At 40.6% G+C, this 24,109-nt stretch overlaps 1 protein-coding gene across 1 annotated transcript in view; it reads left to right on the top strand.

Moving 5' to 3' along the window:
• Positions 1-22,818, top strand: part of LOC121647538 (paired box protein Pax-6-like) — a 29,214-nt gene extending 6,396 nt beyond the window's left edge. Inside the window, exons 3-11 of the mRNA XM_041997058.1 lie at positions 5,135-5,265; positions 7,362-7,577; positions 9,060-9,222; positions 11,428-11,580; positions 14,049-14,131; positions 14,901-15,051; positions 15,533-15,642; positions 19,107-19,248; positions 22,092-22,818. Of these exons, the coding sequence (XP_041852992.1) occupies positions 5,135-5,265; positions 7,362-7,577; positions 9,060-9,222; positions 11,428-11,580; positions 14,049-14,131; positions 14,901-15,051; positions 15,533-15,642; positions 19,107-19,248; positions 22,092-22,177 (1,235 nt within the window). The 3' untranslated portion in view covers positions 22,178-22,818. The remainder of the gene's footprint in view (positions 1-5,134; positions 5,266-7,361; positions 7,578-9,059; positions 9,223-11,427; positions 11,581-14,048; positions 14,132-14,900; positions 15,052-15,532; positions 15,643-19,106; positions 19,249-22,091) is intronic.
• The last annotated feature ends 1,291 nt before the right edge of the window (positions 22,819-24,109 follow it).

Raw genomic sequence — 24,109 nt, 5'->3', positions numbered from 1 at the left:
GAATGACTGTGTGTTTTCTCTCCGTCCTTCATGGATAAACTGCAGACATGTATGACTTTTCTCTGGGTCAGAACGCTGGTGAGGTTGCAGATATAAAACAACAACTAAAACAACTAAAACACACCGTTTTAATATAACCAGCCAATGTTTCTGGTAGATTCCTAAAGCCAATCAGAATTTCCTTTTTTTTTTTTTGAGAAAATAATCCAGATTCTAAGTGCAATTAGATGCATTCAATCATACACGTGTTTGTCATGTAGTAGAATTCCCTAAGAATAGACTCAAACCCTCCTTTAGTTTTCCCAACTGTGATCTATTACAGATGTGTTGGGAGTTTTTGGAAGCAAAATCCTGCAGGGGGCACGTGGGCAGCAGACAGAAAATCAGGAGCAGGTGCTGGCAGGTGGAGAGTGGACAGGCAGGTGGAGAGTGGACAGGCAGGTGGAGAGTGTAGAACTGTGACTTTATAAGAGGACAGATTTCAGTTTCATGATTCAATATTTGGACCACATCAAAACAGATTAGGTATGGAACATTTATGTCAACACTTGAAATGAATCCAGCTGATATCAGCTGTGACAGATTCAACAGAAAATAAATCATTTCATTCACAAATAGCAAAGTCAGCCTTGTAATCTCAACCAGTTATCACACTAATTAATACAGACAGACTGAGGCCGAGATCAGTTAACCAAATTACCTAAACAGTGATATTATGAGGGATACGTTCAGCTGGGGATAATTTTTCACACAGATGTTCGACACAAATCACTCCACAAACTTCTACGTCCAGTCAGAGGAGGAACCATGGTGGTAAATTATCAGTCACTAACCTGTGCTGATACTTTACCATTGACGGAGCCAGAAAATCTTCACTGGCATGGCTAGGATGGATTTGTGATTATTTTTGTGGTGGCGTACATGTCCCACTACACGGTGAGTCGGTGTGTAAAGCATCACTGCAACGTCACCCGGCGTCCTGGAAGAAAAAGCTGTGAAGTTTCTCAGCATTGTGGCGCTGCGACGGCTCCAGAAATGTGCATTGTAGTCAGTGCGCCATCAAACGAGTCATGAACACTGAGTTATAAGGTCGGAAGGTTTCATAATGTGACTTGAACAACAACAACAACATGATAACAATACTGTTAATAATAATGATAATATAAATATTTACTTCATTCATCCAAAGTGAGAAATTCAGCTCCGCATGTGATCCGTCTCTACAGGTATTGATAGCAGTGGGCGGCCATGTTTCAGCATCTGGGGAGCAGTTGGGAGGGGTTGAGGGCTTTGCAGTGGTTCACCTCTGTTGGTACACTGGGAACTTGTATCTGAGTTCCCCAGACCCAAGACCACCTCTGTAACCACAAAGTTACCGTTCCCCCAAATATTTAGTTTCCACCATGATTAACCCTGCACTTCTACAATATTTGGAAATAGTGGTGGAAGATTAAATAATATTTGGTGTATCCAGATTTTTTTTTTTCCTTATTTGTGCAGATAAAGTAAAAACAAGCTTATATTATAGACTAGGTGCATATTTTCCAGACGACCGTACTGACTTTTACTGCTTGGCTGAGAGGCGATGCTCAGCTTAGTTTATGGCGACCAGCAGCATTATGAGCTCATTCTCTGTGTATCACCAGGAACACACAGATACATCCTTTATTTTTTTATTTAGTGTTTTTATCATAGTCTGATCAATCTAAATACAATACGCACAGTCTGCAGGGGTCCTAGGCAACATTTCACAACGGGCTCCTCCAACCAGTGTTCATCACCCGTTTGTTATAATATTAATAACCTTTTTAATAATATCTTTATAGGCTTTGTTGCTAATATATTAAATTCCTCACACCTAACTTTTGGATTTTATTTGGCAAGTTCCACTATTTTTCTACTTTATTATTATAAATTTTTATTCATTAAACAGGAGAAATGTGATTTAACATGGTTCTAATACAGGCTATTAAACTATGTACTGAGGCCTATATTAGGACTACATTTACAGTATCAATGACATAAATAAATAAATGCAGTTTTCAGAAACATAAAGCCAACTGGACACATGGAAAATATAATATAAGAACCACTTGCAGACAACACACAACTTTTATAAACTTTAAAAGTGCATTATCTAAATCTCTTGCAACCAAATTCTAACTTGACATTTTAATCTTAAGTGTTTTACTGCACACAGCTTTAATTTGTATTGTCCAAGATATGTTTTTATTTTCAGCCTCACAACAGCCAGAAACTCAACATGCGGACAGACTGAGCTAAAATAGCTTCTGTCTGATCTCCACCGTTTACCACTGTCTTCATCTCTTTTCTCTTTACTCTGCCTGTTTTTCTTCTTCTTTTTTTTGTCACAGACAGAAAACTTCTTGTCATTTTGATAACAAGATCCTGTTTGTTTACATAAGACACTGCTATTTGCAGTAAGACTGAGGGGTCTTACTCGTCACCGCTCTGGAGTCAAAGTTGGCCGGTGTAGGTACCAGATGTGCTCGAGTGTATATACTCTCCAGTGTTATTAATTCCCTAATAACACTGGAGAGTTTTGGTGAGGACCCCGGTGATTTAATAGCACCCAGTGATGAAGAGGAGAATCATTATCATCATCATCATCCAGGCTCTGTCATTTCTGTTAGTTGTCCACTGAAAACCGACCTATTTCATTGTTCACACTCTGTGTGTGTGAGTGTGTGTGTGTGTTATTAATACCCTGTTGAGAGGTTTATAAATCTGCAGTATGTCCCCCCCCCCCCCCTTCCACAAACATGCACACACACACACACACAAACACACACACAAACACACACACACACACACACACACACACACACACACACACACACACACACACACACACACACACACAGCCATTAACAAACAATAGACAATTGATTGATTGAAAATCTGTACTTAACCCTCACAGTGTCACAATCTGCTGCTGTCACATGGCAGATCTACAGCATCAACAGACACATGTTAACTGTCTGACACATATTTAGAGGCGCCTCTTATTCCTGCAGGTAACAGGGTTGTCAGGGTTTCTTTTCATCTGTGAATCAAAGCGCTCTCCATCAGGACAGAATTGGCTCAGAGGATGGGTTCAAACTGCTCCATTAAACTGTTTTTATTGTTTTATATACAGTTTTTAATCACTGTCTCTGAATTGTCTGATAAACTGGTGGTTGATCCATTCAGAAACATCGTCAAGTCAAAGATCCTCTTCCACTATAATAGGGCTGAAATAATAGGTTTGTGAACATGTGAACTTCATGGACGCCATCTGAACTTTAGAAGCTTCCATAAAGGTGACTTTATGTTGTGTGGTAGCTGTAACGGTAGAAATGAACCCTTCTTTGACTCCCCGTTTCCTCCCAGGCTTCTTAAAGGAAACAGAATGGTGTAATGACGTTTGTTCTGATCCGGACACATCTTGCTGGTTGCAGCTGTGATATTTTCCAAGTATTGTTAAAGACAAAACAAATTTACTTTTAAAGCACATTTTGTACATAAAGCAACCCATTGTACCGTACATGATCAAAAGAAACATTCAGACAGAAGAATATATACTGACCTACATATTTTAAACATATGCAGTGTGAATATTAAAAAAAATATATTAAAAAAGGAAAGCTGAATTTTAATCAAAATAAATAAAGTTTTAAGAGTCAGTTTACTTTTTAGAGAAACTTTTAAAAACTCCTTTAGAGTAATCAAGATCACTAAAAACAGATGATGAAGAATTTTTTCTAAATCATGCAGAGCCATCAGTCCCTTTTTCTAGATATATTCTGCAGATGGTAAAAAGCTGATTTGGTTCCTGTTTTACCTCCTTAATCCTAAATGCTTTAGTACTTGTACGTTAATGGCTGCATGATGCTTTAGTCAATACACACGTTGTGCATCCACATAACCATAAGAGTGTCAGCTAAAAGCTCAACAAAACTAATTTTAAGGAAAACAGAAGAACAAATCAAACCAAACGCACTTAAATGAACAAATTTGGCAGTTTAATAGTTAAATTGATTTGACCGAGAAACAAACTGAAGCTTTGTCTGGGACCAGAGTCCCCTGGTGAGACGGTAATCAGCAGTAACCAGCATGACTATGTTCAGATATTTTGTTTGATAAACAGTAGGGGGCCCAACATGGAGCCTTGGCGAACTCCACATGTTATCTTTATTTGAGTAAATCTATAGTTACTGACACAAAGTAGTTTGATCTTTTAAGCAAAATTCAAACCAGTTCAGAACTGGACTAGATTTCCACCCAGTTTTTCCAGTCGGTAATAGGATGTTAGAAAAATGGTGCTGAGATCTGGCAGAGCCAGAAACTAAATTCTGCTGCTATCATATTAAGATGGATGTCATTCAAGACTATGATGAGGGCAGTGTGTGTGCTGTGGTCAAAATCCTGACCGAAAGTAATCAAAACACTTAATAAATAGCAAAGAATCAGTAAAGCTGTTGAAAATCAGCGTTTGAGTTGTGAGTTGTTTTGAGTACATGAGTTCTTGCTGGTCAATCGGAGTTCAATCTCTTCATCAGATCAGGCTCTGCAGCTTCCACACCTCAGTGTTGTCAGTTTCTCGCCAGTCTCACCAGAAAACATGAAATACATTTATCCAGAACGTCGAATCTTGTTCTACGGTAATAAACATGTCAGCAGTCTCATGTTTTCTTCTGGGCAGAATATATGTGGCATGATGGAAATCATAACCATAAATGTGTATTCAGACATAGTTGCTAATCTGAGAAAAAACATCCCAAACACCCACCCCTGGATGTCCGACTCTTTAACATGCAATTCAATGCAGTGAAATCCTGAGATTTCTTTATGTAGGTCACTTTACCAGATACTTCTAGCTCAGATTGTAATAAACTCCTGTAGAATCTAAGCTGCGGTAAGAAGGAAAACATCAGTGTTCATAATATTTTACTTTGCACTGTAACATGTTTAATGATCATAGCTGCAGCATCTGAAAATGTCATGTGTACGAACATGAACAGTTTCAACTGAATTCAGTGAAAATATTAGCAAAGCAAATCAAAGCTGTACCAGTGTTTTTTTAAATTTTCCAGACTGGAGGCTGTAAACCTTTATATGTGTGTCTTTGCAGGTCACAGTGGCGTAAACCAGCTTGGAGGAGTGTTTGTGAATGGAAGACCTCTACCTGACTCCACCAGGCAGAAGATCGTGGAGCTCGCTCACAGCGGAGCTCGACCATGTGACATATCCAGAATACTACAGGTACGGTGAGTTGTTACAGAACCAGGTACATGATTATTGTACAAAGTGTGTGACCCGCTTTGCATCCAACAGAATATCGTAAAGCAGGGATCCCCAACTCCAGTCCTTGTGAGCTACTGTCCTGCAGGTTGTGGATTTTTCCCTGATGAAACACACCTGACTCAAATCACTGGGTCATTAACAGGCTTGTGCAGAGGTGTGTTGTAACAGGAGACATCTAAAACCTGCAGGACAGTAGCTCACGGGGACTGGAGTTGGAGATCTCTGCCGTAAAGAGTGTGTAAATGCTGCTGGAGACCACTGCTGGCATGCCAACAATAAAACGTTCCAGTTTCACTGTCATACTCATAAAGGCTACAACTTTTGGATCAGAGGTTCCAGTTCTGGATCAGGGCTGCTGCCAGAGCCAGTTGTAAGCTAAAAGCTGATTTGGTTTTCCACCACCATCCAAAGTATGTCATTACAACGTTCCTCCTCATTGGACCCTTTACAGAACAGAGAGATGGCTTATCTTTACAGAAACAACACATTTTAGTGTTTGAGTCATTTTATTTAAAACACACTCTCTATAAGCCTCATCGTGTTTCCAAGATTCAAGATTCAAGATCTTTACTGTGATTATGCAAGCACAACAAAATTTTGAGAAGTGTCTTGGATTAAGAATAATAATAGCATGGAGGTCTGTGTGTGTGTGTCTGAGAAGGTGTGGATCTTTACTGTATGTTGCTGTGGAGGGTTGGGTGCAGCTCTGGAGGAGAAGCTGTCTTTTTCTGGCGGTTTTAATGTTCCTGTACCACTTTCCTGATGGAAGCGGTACAAACAGTGCATTGCCTGGGTGGGTGGGGTTGGACATCCTTTTTTCCTTCAGATCTGACTTAATTCTTGGTGTCATAGATTCAAGTTATTTTCATGATGTTTCCACCAAATTCTGACCCTACCATCTGAGTGTAGAGCTGAAACAGAGACTCATCAGAGCAGCAACGTTTCTCCATCTTCTATTGTCCAGTGTTGGTGAGTTGTGTGAATTGTAGCCTCAGTTTCTTGTTCTTAGCTGACAGGAGGCACCCGGTGTGTCTTCTGCTGCTGTAGCCCATCTGCTTCAAGGCTGGACATGTTGTGTGTTCAGAGATGCTGTTCAGCATATCCTGGTTGAAACCGATACATATTTGACGTTTTCTTGCCTTTCTATCATCTCCAACCAGTCTGTCCATTCTCCTCTGACCTCTGACATCAGCAAGACATTCTGGTACAGACAACTGCTGCTCACTGGATGTTTACTCTTCTTCAGACCTCTGGAAACCCTAGAGATGGTTGTGTGTGAAAATCCCAGTAGATACTCAGACCAACAACCATGCCACTTTCAAAGTCACTTAAATCCTCTTTCTTCTTCATTCTGATGCTCAGTTTGAACTTCAGCAGGTCATCATGTCTACGTGACTGAATGCATTGAGTTGCTGCTCTGTGATTGGCTGATTAGATATTTGTGTTAACAGAAGTTGAACAGGTGGATCTAATAAAGTGGATGGTGAGTGATGGTTTTATCGTGGTGGTCTTAATGTTTAGCTGTCAGATGGTCTCTGTAACCCTGCCCCCAGACCGTGATGTAAACGGTTCTTTGCTCTGGACCAACAGAGAGTTAGTTCTCACCAGTATCACTACTTTTTGGTGTAGGACTCAGAGCTTTGGTGGTCCAGACAAAAAGAACAGGTTCTAAGTTTGAATCTGGCTCTGAACCAGCATTAGAACTGGTTTGGTGGAAAGTCCCCCAGTGGAGCCAGATCTTATCAACTAGCAGACATACTGTCTGTATGACACGCTAATGGATGTGTTTAAAGGTGATTTTACTTTAACTTGAACACTTTCAGTTTTAATAAATTACTTCTTCATATGTATTTAGTGTACATTAAATTTCCAGTAGGAATCTTTTATTTAATTATGGATTTGCTGGGAATTTTGTACACTGGGACGTCACCTGGTCATACTTGCTCAGCCTTCGTCCACCTCTGTCTCATGTGCAGCTCCCCAACACCTGCAAACAGGAAGTGATGCATCTTTAATGTCTGTCATGATCAAACCTATGCTGTGTTTGTGTCCAGGTATCTAATGGCTGTGTGAGTAAGATCCTGGGCCGCTATTATGAGACAGGCTCGATCCGTCCTCGGGCCATCGGAGGAAGTAAACCCAGGGTGGCCACCCCAGAGGTGGTGGGCAAGATCGCCCTGTACAAGAGAGAGTGTCCATCCATTTTTGCCTGGGAAATCAGAGACCGGCTGCTAGCAGAGGGAGTCTGCACCAACGACAACATCCCCAGTGTAAGATCCTCCGGAGTTCAACCAGCTGTTAGCTTCATTTACGACCATCTGGTCTGATGCTTTCCAGCCAGCAATGCTGTAGTTTAAAGCCCGATGTGCCAGTTTGAAACAGATCATTTTACACTAGCTGAACATGTTTAAAATTTATGAGTACTTAAGCTTGAAGTCAGTCACAGGCAGAGGCTGGTAGAGTAGCCAAATTGTACTCAAGAGTAGTGTTACTATACAATAATATTACTCACAGAAGTAAAAAGTAGTCATCCCAAACTTTAATTGTAACGTCTGTTTATATTTCAGAAAATAAGCAAGCCGACAGACAAAAATATAAGATAATGTGCAAATTCAGTTATTTTCATATGGCAAAATAAAAACTAAATATGTTTTTAAAAAGGATATTTACAAAACAAGAAATTATAGCACCAAAACAAAAATTAAAATCTCACTTTTTCATGACATAAAGTTTTTCAAAGTGTTACCCACTGATAGCCAGGGTGAGTTTTTCTGTTTTTAAAAGTGGTTCAGTAGAAGAGGAGGACTTTCATTTTCTGTGAGTCTGTTTATTTCTTCATTTTATTTTGGTGAACCTTCTGTTGACAAAATATATCAGTCCATGAATCTGCAGGGGATTAAGACATCAAAATACACATTATCACATATTCACTTCCATTTGTTAAAGTTAGCTTAGAGTCTGATCTGTAGGTTTAAATCTGAGCCCACACAGACAAACTGTTGTAGTTTCACGTTTCTGTAAATAATTATAAAGCAAACAAATTACAGAAACTTACATTTTTTAGCCTCTTGCTTACGTGTTTATTGTATTTGCTAACAATGCTCCATTAAATAAAGTCTCAGGTATTTATTGGCTCTGACTCTGATGGGAACACAACACCTAGCTAAACATGCTGATTTCAGTGAGGATGCTGCAAGCACAGCTCACTTTTCTTCACAAAAACACACATTTACAGAGATAATAACACCTCACATGGATCTCTGTCAGTGACAGAATTAACCTGTAGCGAAATGAAGTCGAGTATGAGGGATTTTATCAGCTGAAAGACATCCGGCAGCCACGTCCACTCTCAGGTAGAAAATCATAAACTAGTCTAAATACCTCAGAGAGCTGTAATTATTAAGACATGAGGTCAGTCCCTTCATATTGTCATGGTAACAGGCGTGTCCTGGGGGTAGCAGAGGTATAATGGAGTGGTGAGTTGTAGTTGTAGAGCTCTGAGGGGAAATGCTCTTTAATTGGCTTGTTTCAGCAGGTGTAGCTGTGTTTAAGGGACCTGTTGAAACATGTTAGTTTGGTGGAGGAACAGTTGACATAACCAGTTTTTAGTTTCTACACATTGTCACAGACATAAATCTAAACTGACCACTGCAACTTCACACCGAGACACTGATGCTGCTCTTTACTCACCAGACCCACCAGTTCCCTCAACAGCCACCAAAGTTTTTACATGCTGTTGTCTTCATCTACAGGTTTCTTCAATAAATCGAGTGCTGAGAAATTTGGCCAGTGACAAGCAGCAGATAGGCTCAGTGGGAGCCGAAGGGATGTTTGACAAACTGAAGATGCTCAACGTACAAAGCAACTGGGGAGGACGCTCGGGGTGGTATGCTGGAACCACCATCTCTACCACGGGTAAGACATTCACTCACACCTGTTACCATCTAGGGAAAGAAAATATCAACATTTCTGTTGATATGATACCATTAATTCACGCTATTCATCAATATACTGATCAGCTCCAAACCAATAAAATATTAAAACAACAACAGCATCCCTAATACAAACAGCATCAGCATGACATCTAATAGGCTACCACAGTCATGTGACACGAAACACACGGATGATACAGAGACTTTTTATTGCCTAAAGTCTTTGAAATGAATACACTTTACAAATGTTTTGTATTTGTACAGTGGTATTGCATCTAAAAAGGCAGAATATCAATATACCCATCTCTACTTCTAAAAATAGTTTAAGTACAACTCCGACACCCAGTGCTGATACCAGGGATATCACATTTGTAGATCTATTTGGGACAATTACTATAGTAATGATAGCAACTTTACGATTATCATTGTTATTATGTGCTAATTATTTTCCCTATAAATGTGTAAAATCTTTAAGTTCTATTTATTTCTGACTTTCGGTGCCAACATAACAAAATAATATAAAAACAAAGTCAAGTGACAAAAGGCAAATGAAAAAGGCTACAGGACCTCTACCTGGACTTGGGAGGCTTTATTCTGGACACTACATTGTAAAAACCTGAGTAGAAAATTTAGAAACAACGAAAAAGCAAGCTTTGACTTCCTGCTGTCCTTCAGCAGAATAGCTGCAGTTTCACACATAAATAATACAGGAACAGTGGAAAAAAATAAACAAAACCAGATCTCTGGAATTAAATATAGTTTCTTCTAGACCATTTCACACTGATGACTAAAACATGTATCGTCCTCATGCCAAGTTGGTTCATAGAAAATTATGATATTGAGGGATATTTACAAATAATTAATCATGGCATTTTAATCACCACGATTAACTGTGAAATTTAGTAATCGTGACATCCCCAACTGAGACAATCCCTGTTTTTCTGATACCAAGAGCAAGTGCATGAGATAAAGTCCATAAAGCTCTGATACTGAAATATCCTTTGATAAAATGAGCCAGCAGGACTATGACACATCAACCATTCAGGTTTTCACCTTCCAAAGGAGCCATCAGAACTGGGCCGGTTCTCACCAATCAGCCACTGTTGGGATCCACCTCATGTTCAGTAAATCCAGACGTGTTTTAAGAGTAGCAGCTGTTAGCTTATACACCCCGAGTGTCAAATTTCTTCAGCTTTTTCCTACAATCCAAACAACCATCAAATAGCAGGTACTCAGTTTTTAGTATCTTTGCTGCAGTTTCACTATTATCATGTTGTTTTGTGCAGTTTTTTGTTTTCCTTTATCACATTACTCTTCACATTGTACTTGTTGCTCCTGTGGGACAAATAAAGTGTTATTAAATTAAATTGAATTTGATAGCATCCAGTTTTACCGGATGTAGATTTCCATGTACTTCAGCTGCACAGTAGAACATTGGAGTGGAGATGTCAGACATGAGATCTCTGAGCAGACGGAGGCTTGACTCCCGCTCCCTGTGGTACTCATGTTTTTTGTGGTGCTAGCCTAATTATTCATTATCCCCAACAGACAGAGGCGGCAAAACAGAATGGAGCCATTGCTCAGTGTCACAGTCAGTCAGGCAGAAACAGAGGCAAATAAAAGCAGACGCCCCTCTCCCTCCTCTGCTCACACACACAAACACACACGCTCAAACATGTCGCAGGCCGATGGGGAGGCAGCCGCCGAGCCAGAAGAGCATGGCTTTGTTTCACTGCTGTAGTCCCAGGGTGATGGAGGAGGAGCTGCAGCAAATGAGACTACAACACTGCAAATGGGGCCTCTGATGGAAAATCACACATCTTTCTCACACATGTATCTAATTGTTATGAGATTTCTTTTAAAAAACAGTGAAATTAAATCTAAAAGATCTTTGGCTTTTGTTGATTTAAATGTGATTATTACACAGAAATCCATATTTTATCGGTCGACTCTTGTCTGAGTTGGGTGGAACAGTATCTTATCCCAGAGCATATTTTCAGTTTCACAGTCAGTGCGGGGCTGTTCTCATGGAAATGTGCCTTTGATTCATCTATTACATCACTGTAAATGGTCAGGAGTCTTGTTAATGAAACAGAGCATTCACTGGTATAAAATCAAATAAATTCTGCTTGTTGGTTTTCTTCTGGTTTCCTGTTTTCATCCTCTCTTCCTTCTCTTCTGGATGCAGACTGTGGGCAGGCAGAGGGAGGAGAGAACAACATATCAGTTAGCTCCAACGGTGAAGACTCAGAAGAGACTCAGATAAGGCTTCAGCTGAAGAGGAAGCTGCAGAGGAACAGAACATCTTTCACACAGGACCAAATAGAAGCACTGGAGAAAGGTACTGTACTCACACCTGAACTTTCAGGGGCTGAAAGTGAAGCTAACTCCTTCTTAACCCAGGACTCCATCAATGTGAAGAGTGTTGATAGGCTCTTTAGTCATACACACCTTTGGTTTACCACACACTGAATTCATAAGCTGTGGAAAGATCAGATTTTAAAGGATCTCACTGGGGGGGCTGTACACACACTTCTGCCGTGGTAGCGTGTGTGTCAATATGTGCTGACTTCTCGATGTGCGTTTCTTCATTTACATTGTAATGGCTCTGAAAATTATGCTATATGGCCCTGATGTGGGACTTCTTGCGGCTTGTACTCGGCACGTCATCTGAGCAGAATTTTCTTCTCTCTTCAAGAACAATTGTTTGATTGGTCAGCTACCTGAAGTGGGTGTGGTTAAAGCAGAAACGTGTCATTTCTGGTCTTCCTCAGATGTGAAAGATTCAACAAGGTTGAACGGATAGTTTTAAGGAACCACCCCGTGCAAATCCCCGACTCACCACAAAGTTTCTCATGAAGTATAGAATAACCAGGCCAGAACAAACGTTGTTCTTGTCCTTGACCAGGGGTGAAGTGGGACAAAAAATAGGCCCTGGCACTTTGACCCAGATCAGCTCATTATGATCACAAAAAACCACAAATATTTGAGCGCCCTTAAATGTGAATATCAACTGTTGATCTTCTTAAACCACTGAAACAGTGTTAGAGAAAAAACACATTAAATATTACAAAAAAGATTCATTAAAATAACCATCTGTACTCCAGCACAGTGATATATACTAGAGCAGTATTCATCCTGCTGTGTGTTTGAGGGAGAAAATACAACAAGTGTGTAGAAACGGTGTCTCTGAGTCTGTTGTCTGCTCTTCTCTTCAGTAGATCTTATGTCAGCCAGATTCAACTAAAGACTGAATTGAGATTTTTTATTTTTATTTTTTAAACATAATAATTCAGTCAGGTCCAGAATGATTGGATTCTCTGATAAAGAGACAAACACCTACATTAGTGTAACATCTGGACAAAAATGTACAAATAAATCTTAGTGTTTTATTTCTATATATTGTCCAAAAACACCTACACACAAGCTGCCTCTAACACAGTCTGACTCAAAATTATCCGACTATCACCTCACTACCAATAACAAAAAGGCTAATAAAGAAAATCTAAAATCTGCTGACTCGCTGTTAATGTTGATAAATGATGGTTAAAAATCATCTTCTCACTTTCAGTAGGATGATTGAGTTCAGGAAGACATAAAAGAACAAAATTTAAGATTTGTTTAATAGCCAGTAAACACAGCCAGTTAAAAGTTATTTCCTCTCCTCGGTTCTGACATGTAGAGGTATCCACTAGTAAAGAATCAGAAGAGGATTAAAGTATCTGACTGGTCCAGCCTGGTGTCAGTTAAGACAGAACCAATGGGCTGCAGATCAACATGTTACATGGGCCGGTGGTCAGGAAAGAAAGTTCTGTTCGGACTATTTGGATGAATGAATTACTCAGGCACAGGGACCACAGCGAAAGGAGGTGGTGTTTAAAATATGAACAGGCCGGCCCAGAGTTTGATGGACCAGTCAGACAAGTAAAGAAACTATGTCGACTCACCAGGAAATTCCTCAGTGTGCCCGATGGCCAGTCTGTTTCCTGTTCTTGCCACCTCAAAAGAAGGAACAGATTTCTCATTTCTTGTGGATTATGTAACAGCCTTCAATGAGGACTAGAAAACTCCCAGCAAAGACTGTTTGGACTGTACCATCTCACTGTTTGGACTGTACCATCTCACTGTTTGGACTGTACCATCTCACTGTTTGGACTGTACCACCTCACTGTATGGACTGTACCACCTCACTGTATGGACTGTACCACCTCACTGTTTGGACTGTACCACCTCACTGTTTGGACTGTACCACCTCACTGTATGGACTGTACCACCTCACTGTATGGACTGTACCATCTTGCGGTTTAGTACACGTTTAATTTTTCTATACAGATAGATCAGCTGTTTTATCATGGCAATGTGTGTGTATGTGTGTGTGTGCCTTCTCTGTGTGTGTTTCTTCCTTCACATTGACGAAAATGAAGTTTTTATTCTAACTGAGGAGTGCAGAGTGCTTCCTACTCTGAATATGTTTGGGATGAGTCTTTAAATCAGGAATGTTTATATTTATGTGCACAAATGAGAAATCCATGATTTCTGGTGGAGACTTCGTGGAGCAGGAAGTGTGTCGATGTGCATGCTGCTGCAGAGACATTTACACACACAGGTGATGATCCTCTCTGGCCAGTCAGCTCTCTGCAGTGTTTCCATGTCACCTGATCATATCAGCTCAGTTTGAACCTCAGTTCAGGTGTTACCACAAACACATCAGTATTAAATGTGTGTGCCGGGTTAATCTGCTGAGAGGCAGATAGTTCATAAAGCTCTGCGATGGAGCAACATCTTATAGTTTCTCTGTTTAATTTTCAGAGTTTGAAAGGACTCACTATCCAGATGTGTTTGCTCGTGAACGTCTTGCCAACAAAATCGACCTTCCTGAAGCCAGAATACAGGTGAGCTGGGATGTTTTCAAAATTTACTCAGACATGAGAAGACAGTTGTCTCTGATACGGTATCCACATATAGAAATGAGCAACAGATAAACACAAAAAGCAGTTTTTCCCATTTTATAGTGAAGCAAAAATAAGAGCATAAATGGTAGCAACATTTATCACGGTGAACTACGGGAGGTCAAACTGAGGAGCTCCAGGTTGGATGTCGGAGCCTCTGAGGTGATGACAGGTCGAAGGTGTTTCCTCTCGGCTCAGGTTTAAATAATGCTGAGATCTAAAAAAGCTTTCAAAGGCTTGGAAACAAAGATAATATGCTTATGAGTCAAGAAATTTAAAAAGATCTACAAATTATTTGAAATTGGTGGTTAACAAAAAAAAAAACAAAAAAAAAACATAAAATGTCAATTTGTTGAGGACTGGTCACCTCAGCAGGTTCAGACCATACAACACCAAAAGAAGCATCATTAAAAATGAATCACAGAAACACGCAGCAGAGTTAGACCAACATGGCCAGGTGTGTTCTAACAGAAGATCAGTGAACATGAGCAGGTTTTGTTGGAATAACAGACCAACCAGAGGAAGGAGATCTCTTTTATCCCTCAACTCTGCACCAGATGTAAGGACACTGACCGGTTAATTTTATTGAATATTTACTAATTTATGAATGTATGTATTTTCTGATAAACAAAGCAAATGTTGTTTTTTTTTTTTTTTATGTCCTCTTTAATGGACCTGACGGAATATGAACCCATCCTTTCACCCTTTGCAGGTTTGGTTTTCCAACCGACGAGCGAAGTGGAGACGAGAGGAAAAGCTGAGGAATCAGCGTCGACAGGCCTCCAACTCCTCCAGCCACATTCCCATCAGCAGCAGCTTCAGCACCACTGCTTATCAGCCTCTACCACAACCAGCTGCACCCGGTACTGATGAGGACACTCTACAACAACACACACTGGCATCACAGACAGCAGCAACAGAGCTTTTATTTGTGCTGAGAGACATTTGATTTGTTACAAATGGGTTTCTGTTCTCAGTTATCACAGAGGTCTGCGAGAAGCCAGAAATCAGCTCTAGAGTTGGCTGGAAGCTCTGAAACAGAGAAAAACCTTACAAAACACCAAATGAACGCCAGCAGATGTAAATGTAAAAACTCTCAGATGATCTCGTTGATCTGCTGTTAACTTGGACTCCTGACAGTGATGCAAACGCCACCCGTTTCCATTCTGTCTGGACAACCTAGAAACAATTCTGTTACATGCTGCATTAAGGAAACTCGGCAAAGATAGAAAACTGGAGATAACTGTTGATTTGGAGAATTGTTTTTCTCTCCTGGAGTCACTCATATCTCAGAGATGTGGAAGTGTTCATTCTGCTGAACCATCGCTGTCTTTTTCCTCTTAGTGTCCTTTACTTCAGGATCCATGCTGGGAAGATCTGATCCAGTTCTGTCCAACAGTTACAGCCTACCAGTGATGCCCAGCTTCAGCATGGCTGCCAGCCTACCTGTGCAGGTAAGAAGCTGCAGTCCATGTTCTGCATGAGTCCAGCATGGTGTTAAGCTAAATGCAGGTGGTGTTACAGCCTCCTCCATGTGAGGAGGAGGATGGTGATGATCCTGCATAATTTTGGTCTGTGGTTCTTCATCTGAACATGAACTTTGAGTTTCTGGAAGACAAATTGTCTGTAATAAGCCTCCAAACAGTGGCTTGTTGGAGAAATAAGGATCATCTTGGATTCTTTGAGCTTTTTGATGATGACTGAACTGCAGTTTTTCTTCTTTCCAGTTAGTAAAGGTGGTTGAAGAGCTAATCATGTGACATAGCAGGTGATGTGGAGATCAGGGTTTGAATTTTAAGAAGCTGTGTTTTATCTAACGACAGACCAGTATTTTTAGGAAAAGGTCATTTTTAATCAACTTTAGTCGTTTTTAGACACTTGAGTTTGTAAAAAGTTCCATTCCACAGCACAGTGATGAGATTTTTCAAAGTTTGTAATAATCTTCTTTTAATTCTTGACTCATTTTAATTCTTTTAGATTTAAATGCGTGTTGTTAGTCTTAAAGATGAATGTATACTCTCAAATACAACTACATAGGTGCTTTTTTATCTTGCCCGAATTTGTTTACAATTATATTTAAAAAAACTAAATAACTACTATGAAAGAAGGGGAGGAGATAAAAAGAGTGGAGTAAAATTAACTACATATAAATATTGTATAAATAAATTTATTAAATCAATAAAATAAAAAGAAATAAGAGGGAGCTGTTGTTAGCAACATTTCCTATCATTGTTATGCAGAAGACATGTAAATTAATTTCTCTATTAAATTGTCTATCCCACTGCAGTCTCTGACTTCTTAAAAGATGTCAAAGTCTGATTAACACAGAATTTTCTTGCCTAAACGAAAACAAAACTGAAGTTTTTGTATTTGGTAATTAGTCCCCTTTCAATCACTTAAACAATGCTAGAAATCTTGGAGCATTTTCAGAATGCTAATGCACGTTTTTCAAGAGGTCACATGATCATATCAGTCTAGTTTTAACAGTTTAACACTGGCTCCTATTTTTTTCATTGATCTCAAGATTCTTTGAATGGTATGGCACCATGTTTATTTAATCCAAATTTGCTCCTTTTTTATGACTCCAAAAGATCACTGAGATCATCCAGCCAGATGCTTTTAGTTCAGCCAAGGTCACATTTAAATTGGAGAGTCAATCTGGGCTTTGTGGTGGCAAAGAAAAAGAATCTATAGAGTCCTTTAAATCCTGTCTGAAAACTCACTTTTTAAATTTTGAGTTCAGTTTGAGATCTATTAGGTTTTTATTTTGTATCATTTCTTATTGTATTGTTTTTCTTTTATGTTTCATTTCATGGTGCCTGATTGACATCGTCATTGATGGATTCCTGATGCAGATGTAGTTAAACCCACTGTGTGTGGTGTGACAGATGTGACACTCAGTGAAGCAATCAGCCCACTGTGGGTGGACCAGCAGAGTTCACCCATAGTGTTATCTGTTGGGTGAAGCTGTGATCATTGTGTGTGAGTTTGGTTTGTGTTTGCTTGAATAACACTTTAACACAATGGTTTGCCTGGCGTTGTGGAGGACTTTAACTTGACCATGTTTTTTCACTGTGTTCGCTGTAGAAAATCAGTTTGTAGATGGATGTATTTCTGCATCAGCTGCACCTGTAAAGGTAATGCCATATATGGCCTGCAGAGATAGTTTATAAAGGTCAATTTCCAACGGGTGCATGTACGTTGTGTCAGGGCCATGTCACGACCTCCACAGCTATTGCCACAGTTTGTCAATAGTTTGGTTCAAACCCGGCAAGCCGCAGTGTGTGTAGCCCCCAATTTCCACAGGGTGTGTGTGCTATGTTACGGCTTTGCTGCGGTTTCCTTCCGACCTCTGTGATCCACACTGGGAGCGTGTCAGGTGCAGAGTACCCGCGAGTGCAGTCCACCTTGCTAAACCCAAAAGATCACAAAGGTCACAGGTGAATTGGAAAATCTTGAAATTCTTCACTTCCAGCATATAAGTCTCGTTTATCCTCCGAGCGCAAGAAGTTTCTTGCTCTCTTCTAAACTACCCACCTAGTCTATTTTTGATGGAGAATGCATCAAGGTTAGTTGTTGGACCAAAAGAATATCAGCATTCAATTTAAGTATTTTTTCATTTTAGGATTAGACATAACCCTAACCCTAACCCCCCGTCAACATGCAGACATTAGGGCCACTCGGTCTCTGTAAGACCAGTGTCTGTATAGCTAGCAGTAAGTTGAATCCGTTTCTGGTGAGGGCTGGACTCCATCAGGGCTGCCCTTTCTCACAGATTCTGTTTAACTTTATGTACAGAATTTTTTCATGAAGCCGGGGCATTGAGAGGGTCTGGTTTGGTGGACTGAGGATTGGGTCTTGACTTTTCTGTGGTCACAGATGAATGTGAAGCAGTTGAGATGAGAATCAGAACCTCCAATCCAAGATCATGGTCCTCACCTGGAAAGGGTTGGGTCCCTGTTCCAAGTGGAATAATTTCTCAAGGTCTTGTTTATGAGTGAGGGAAGAAAAGGATATTAACCAGGGGTGTCCAAAGTCGGTCCTCGAGGGCCGCTGTCCTGAAGGTTTTCAATGTTTCCTGCTTCAACACACCTGACTCAAATGAAATGGCTCCAACAGCCTATTACGTTTTGCACAATGACTCTTCAATTTGAGTCAAGTGGTTTTGGAGCAGGGACACATCGAAAACCTGCAGGATTGTGGCCCTCGAGGACTGGAACTGGACACCCCTGATATAAACAGATGGATTGGTGCTGATGCTGCATCAATCGCTCTGTTGTGGTCAAGAAGGACCTGAGTTGAAGGTGATGCTCTCAATCTACCAGTTAAGCTACACTGCAACTCACACCTGAGTTATGGGTAGTAAATAAAGGAACAAGATCAGGGATACAAGCGACCAAAATACATGCTCTCCACAAAGTGTCTGGACTCTCCCTTAGAGATAGGGTGAGAAGCTTGGTCATCCAGGAGAAGATCAGAATAGAGCTGCATTCAGAGCCGCTAAATGAGGAGACTCATCTGGTTTGTACGTCTCCTGGGCACTTCTTTGGTGAGATGTTCAGGTCACATCTCACTGTGAGGAGGTCTCGGAGGAGATCCAGGACACACTGGAAAGATCATGTTTCTCAGCTGGCTTGGCTGCCCCTTCTGGTTCTCTTGTTAAACTGCTACCCCTATAACCTGATCTTGATAAACAGTAGAAGATGGATGGATGGATGGATGGATGGATGGATGGATGGATGGATGGATGGATGGATGGATGGATGGATGGATGGATGGATGGATGGATGGATGGATCAATCGATAGAGTTTTTTAAATAAATATGTTCATTTAGAATCTGGTGTCTGGTGTAAACTTGAATTACTGTGATATATGAAAGAATGAACCTTCTTTAAACCCTGAGTTGTGTGTTTTTAGGCCTCCAACCAGACCTCTTACTCCTGCATGCTGCCCACCAACCCCACTGTGAACGGCAGAAGTTATGAGACATATACTCCTCCACACATGCAGCCACACATCAGCAGCCAGTCTATGACATCGTCTGCAACATCCTCAACAGGTATGCCATTACAGCACGTTTTCATACCTTCCATCTGCCTGCACTGAAAGCAGTGTATGAACACATGTCCATACACTGTGATTAAAACACTTTTTTGCCTAACTTCAGCACCTCTTTGATTCCGGTGTGTATAACCCGCCAGAATGACCTGAACAGTATAAAGCTGTACTTCATCAGCTCCGTCTTGAGCACCGTTAAACTGTTTGGACCTCAGATCACAGATTCTCAGAAACTCATTTCACATTAAGAGAAATTCTGCAGTTAATCACATACGGTACAACGATGTACAAGTAAAACCTGACACCATATGCTAATGTCAGACTAGTGTGAAAGGCATAAGACAAAGTTATAACCTGTAAGCCTTTTAGAAATACTTCTTCCTAAAGAAAATAATTATAGCAAAGAAATCTGAAACCTGGTGTGATTCTTTTTAGACTTAATATATAAAATAAAGTTATTGTTCAGGTCAAACATTTAAAAAAAAGCTGCAGTAAGAAAGAGCTCATCACAGTGAGGTGGATCATTCAAACACTCTTCATAATAATTACATAATTAATTACTGGCTATGTTGTCAGGGGGCTTTTTGCCCCTGGTAGGGTCACCCATGGCACACAGGTGTCTAGGGGAGGGACCAGACGAAGCACAACTCAAAACACCCCTATGATGACGACAAACCATGGACCAAGGTTTCCTTTGCCCGGACGTGGGTCACCAGGGTCCCACTCTGGAGCCAGGCCTGGAAGGGGTGCACGGAGTCGAGCGCTTGGTGGCCGGGCCTTTACCCATGGGGCTCGGTTGGGCTCAGCCCAAAAGAGTGACATGGGCCTCCCCTCCCGTGGGCTCACCACCTGCAGGAGGGGCCATAGGGGTCAGATGCAGTGTGAGCTGGGCGGCGACCAAAGGCGGGGACCCTGGTTGTCTGATCCTCGGCTGCAGAAGCAAGCTCTAGGGAGTAGAGTCGCTGCTCCTCCGCATCGAGAGAAGCCAGATGAGGTGGCTCGGGCATCTGGTCAGGATGCCTTCTGGATGCCTCCCTTGTGAGGTGTTCCGGGCACATCAAACCAGAAAGAGGCCCAGGGGAAGATCCAGGACATGCTGGACGGACTACAGCTCTCAGCTGGCCTAGGAATGCCTCGGGATCCCTCCAGATGAGCTGATGAATGTGGCCGGGGAGAGGGAAGTCTGGGTTTCCCTGCTTAGACAGATGTCCCCGAGACCCGTCTCCAGATAAGCGGCAGACAATGGATGGCTGGATGGAAATGTTCTGATCTCACAAAAAAACTTGAGTAGTGACCAAACCAAGTCTTCCCACCAGATACAGGTCACGAGGATTCAAATATTTTTTGTGATGTGAAAGAACATGAACGCAGTCCATAGAGGCTCATGGGGGTACAGAGTCAAAAGCATTAGCAGGATTCGCTAAGATGACATGGAGATTCTTTTTTTTCTGCTGTTTGGATCTGTTGTCAGATCATGCTTGAATGTTCCAGACACCCAGAGAAGTCAGCTACTCCCACCTTCTGTACAGATGTATCAGTGTCCTCGTTTCTGTGCAGGTACTCTGCTATCACCGAGAACACTTTGCTCTTCACATTAAATAGGAAAACTGGGCAGAAGTGGCCAAAGTCTGTTGAGTCCTTCTCCTTTGAGATCAAGGCCTGACCTGCCGTATGCCACACTTTGGGTATAGTTTTTTTCTGCCATGCGTCTTCATGTGCTTCCAGAGAAACCTCAAGACATCTGGTGCATTCTTATACACTTTGTATGAGACTCCATTTGGCCCAGGGGCTGATGCTGCTGATCTCGCCTGATGGACTATGTTTTCCACCTCCTTCCAGGTTTGAGGGCTAATTTGAAATGGATGCTCTGGAAGGGCAATAGGTGGGATGTTTGATGGGATGGGCAGATGTTCATAGCACGTTGGATGAGACTGTTTTTTCCTCAAATGCTCCTCCAGGACTTTCTTTGTTGTTTTTAGAACTCCACATTTTTCTTTGCTGAAATTGAAGGCATCTTTATAGAACTGCATTCTTGTACATTTTTGTACATTCTTTCTTCCTTCTTCATTGCCTTACGTTCTCTGCTCTGCTGAAGCATGCCAGATTTTGTGTGTGTGAATAAGTTAACCATGACTGAGTCGACATGTAACTGAGTAAACTGTAACTGACCGAATTATCTATAATTAAGTTATAGTGAAAGGTATGGAATCTTATATGGCTGCCGACCTGTGATGCCACAATATATAGTTAGATTAGTAATTTTACTGGCATCATAAACTCCTGCTTATAATCAACATTTTTTCTCATTTACAGTATGCCCTAAAAACTTTAAAACCACCGGCACCTAAAGGGTTAACTATAACTGACTGAGTTAACATGTAACAAGCTAACTGAGTGAGTCAGCATGTTAATTGTAAATGATTATTTTAACTAGAATGGACTAAAAGTAACTGACTGAGTTAACTGTAACTAAAAAATGAACTGTAGCTGATTAATTTAACATGTAATGACTGAGTTAACACACAGTTTCAAACACAACCATCTTCTATGTAAATGTCTTAGCTTCAATAATATTTGAATACACCAACAAACTTATTGCTCCCATGGTGGCGGTGGTTCAGTTGGAGGAGTGGTGGGTGGTTTGATAACCCAGCACCTCCGCATGCAAATGTTTCCACTGATGTGCCACCTGTGTGTAACTGTAAAGACAAACCAAACAAAGTGTTTGTGTGAATGAGGAATATTCCGTAAAGTCCTGTGTAGAACCCAAATGAGGTGAAAACTAGCTGCATTGGTGTGGACCAGCGTTTCTCCTAAATGTAAACATCATTCCTCTTTCCCCAGGTCTGATATCTCCTGGCGTCTCAGTTCCAGTCCAAGTTCCAGGAAGTGAGGCAGACATGTCGCAGTACTGGCCACGCCTGCAGTGACTTCAGCATCCGGACTGCATGGGCCATATCCATCTTTTCAGGTTGAATCAGCTGTCACTGACTACGACTGGCTGCAGCTCAGCAAACAGACTCATTTCTCTCATTTGTGGAGTTTGAATGCTGCTTAAATCTGCTGAGATGTTAATATTAAAGCAGAACAAGTTCAGTGAAAACTGGATCGAATGTCTCTTCACCTCATGTCCTCTGTTTGGTGAGGACACTGAAGAAAAAGCTGAGCTTTTCTCAGGAAGCTCAGGAAGGTGGACCATCCAGACACAAAGCAACATTGTGGACATTTTACTTCCACCTTCAGACGATAATTTAAACAAACGGGGGTATTTGAAGCTAAATGACATGTTGACAGAAATGTAAAGGGAAGAACTTATTGAAACTTGAAATGAACGTCTGCCGTATTTTTCTTTTTTTTTCTTTTTTTTTTTTGCATCAGCAGTTTCTGAAGCCTTGGTGCTGAATTTGTACAGGATTACAGAATATGAGTCCTTGTGATATATGTTTGATATTGTAAACGATGAAAATGATGTGATCTCAGATTATGAGCTGAAAACTGTTTAGTTTAAAGTTATGATGTCCATAAAATGAACAGTAAAACATCTGAGCAGCTTCTAAGAGGTGAAACTTTGTCTCTGAGGTGTAAATTTATTTCCAACTTCAGTGTGAAATATGTGTCTTCTCCAGTGATCTGAGAGGAGTTCCATAATAAAGTTATTTCAGTTACTTGCATTTAATATGTTCTTCAATAAGATAATACAGGCAGTGTCAGGTATATGACATTTTTTTACATTACTGTGACATCTGCATCCATCTCAGGTTTTATCACATACACAAACTGGAAAGCATGGACTTCAGTCAGGTTTATAAACCTGGGTTTATGAGAAACAAGCCCAAACATCAGACATAATAAGCAATCCTGGCAACCAAAAGGCATGTGTAATAAGGAGATCTGGCAACACAAACTAACTATTAATAGGCATACCTGGCAACAAAAGTCACAAATAGTAAGCAGACCTGGCAACTCAAAATCAGAATAACAAGCAGACCTAGCAGCCACAACTTACAAATTATAAGGAGTTAGGCAACCCAAAGACAAAAATAATAAGCAGACATCAACAGTCTCAAGTGAAGAGCAGACATGGCAACCAAAAGTCACAAATACTGAGCAGACATGGCAACTGTGTGAATGAAGACAAGCTTTACAGCAGCAGTGTGACAGCAGACATTGAAAACTCTGTAAACATAAGATTTGCATCCTCTCCATCACCTGATCATATCTCTGTTTTCTCTGAATATTTTTTTCTCAGGCTTATGTGACTGAAGTTGCCATTTATGTTGCAGAGTCTTATTAAGAGTAACATCTTAACCATGTTAATATCACCATATTTCTGTTTGTGTAAGCGTAGCCTATGATGAGCATCTGAGTATCAGTGCTGGGAGAAAACCCTTCATACGATGCCCAAACATTAACGCAATTTGAAATGAACTACACCAGGGGGTCTAAAATTAGTTTAGAGCCACAAATGTTACAAGATCTTTTGAAAAAGGACAACTTATCATCATGTCATTTGACATTTAATTAAAAAAAAACAAAAGAACAAATTCCAAAGTAAAAGTTCTGGGCCCATAAAAGAGGTCAAACAAACAGAACATCAACATAAGGAACGGAAAACTAACTAACCTAACAAACTGGCACACAAGGGAAACTATATACTCTGGCTTATCAGACCATTTAGACACAAGAGGGAAAAACTAACATAACGATGTTCAACTAATTTAATAAACTTAACTAACAGAACTTAAACAATTTAGACTCTTAACTCATTAGGGAACCAGAAATCTAAATAATCATAATTCTACATAAAGAATAAACAAAGTAATACAAAATAAAAGAAAATCTAAACCCCTCTCCCACTATCT

Source organism: Melanotaenia boesemani, chromosome 10 (assembly GCF_017639745.1).
Source record: "Melanotaenia boesemani isolate fMelBoe1 chromosome 10, fMelBoe1.pri, whole genome shotgun sequence".
Taxonomy (NCBI): domain Eukaryota; kingdom Metazoa; phylum Chordata; class Actinopteri; order Atheriniformes; family Melanotaeniidae; genus Melanotaenia; species Melanotaenia boesemani.
The sequence above is the reverse complement of the archived record's forward strand: the minus strand, read 5'-3'. Positions and strand labels throughout refer to the sequence as shown.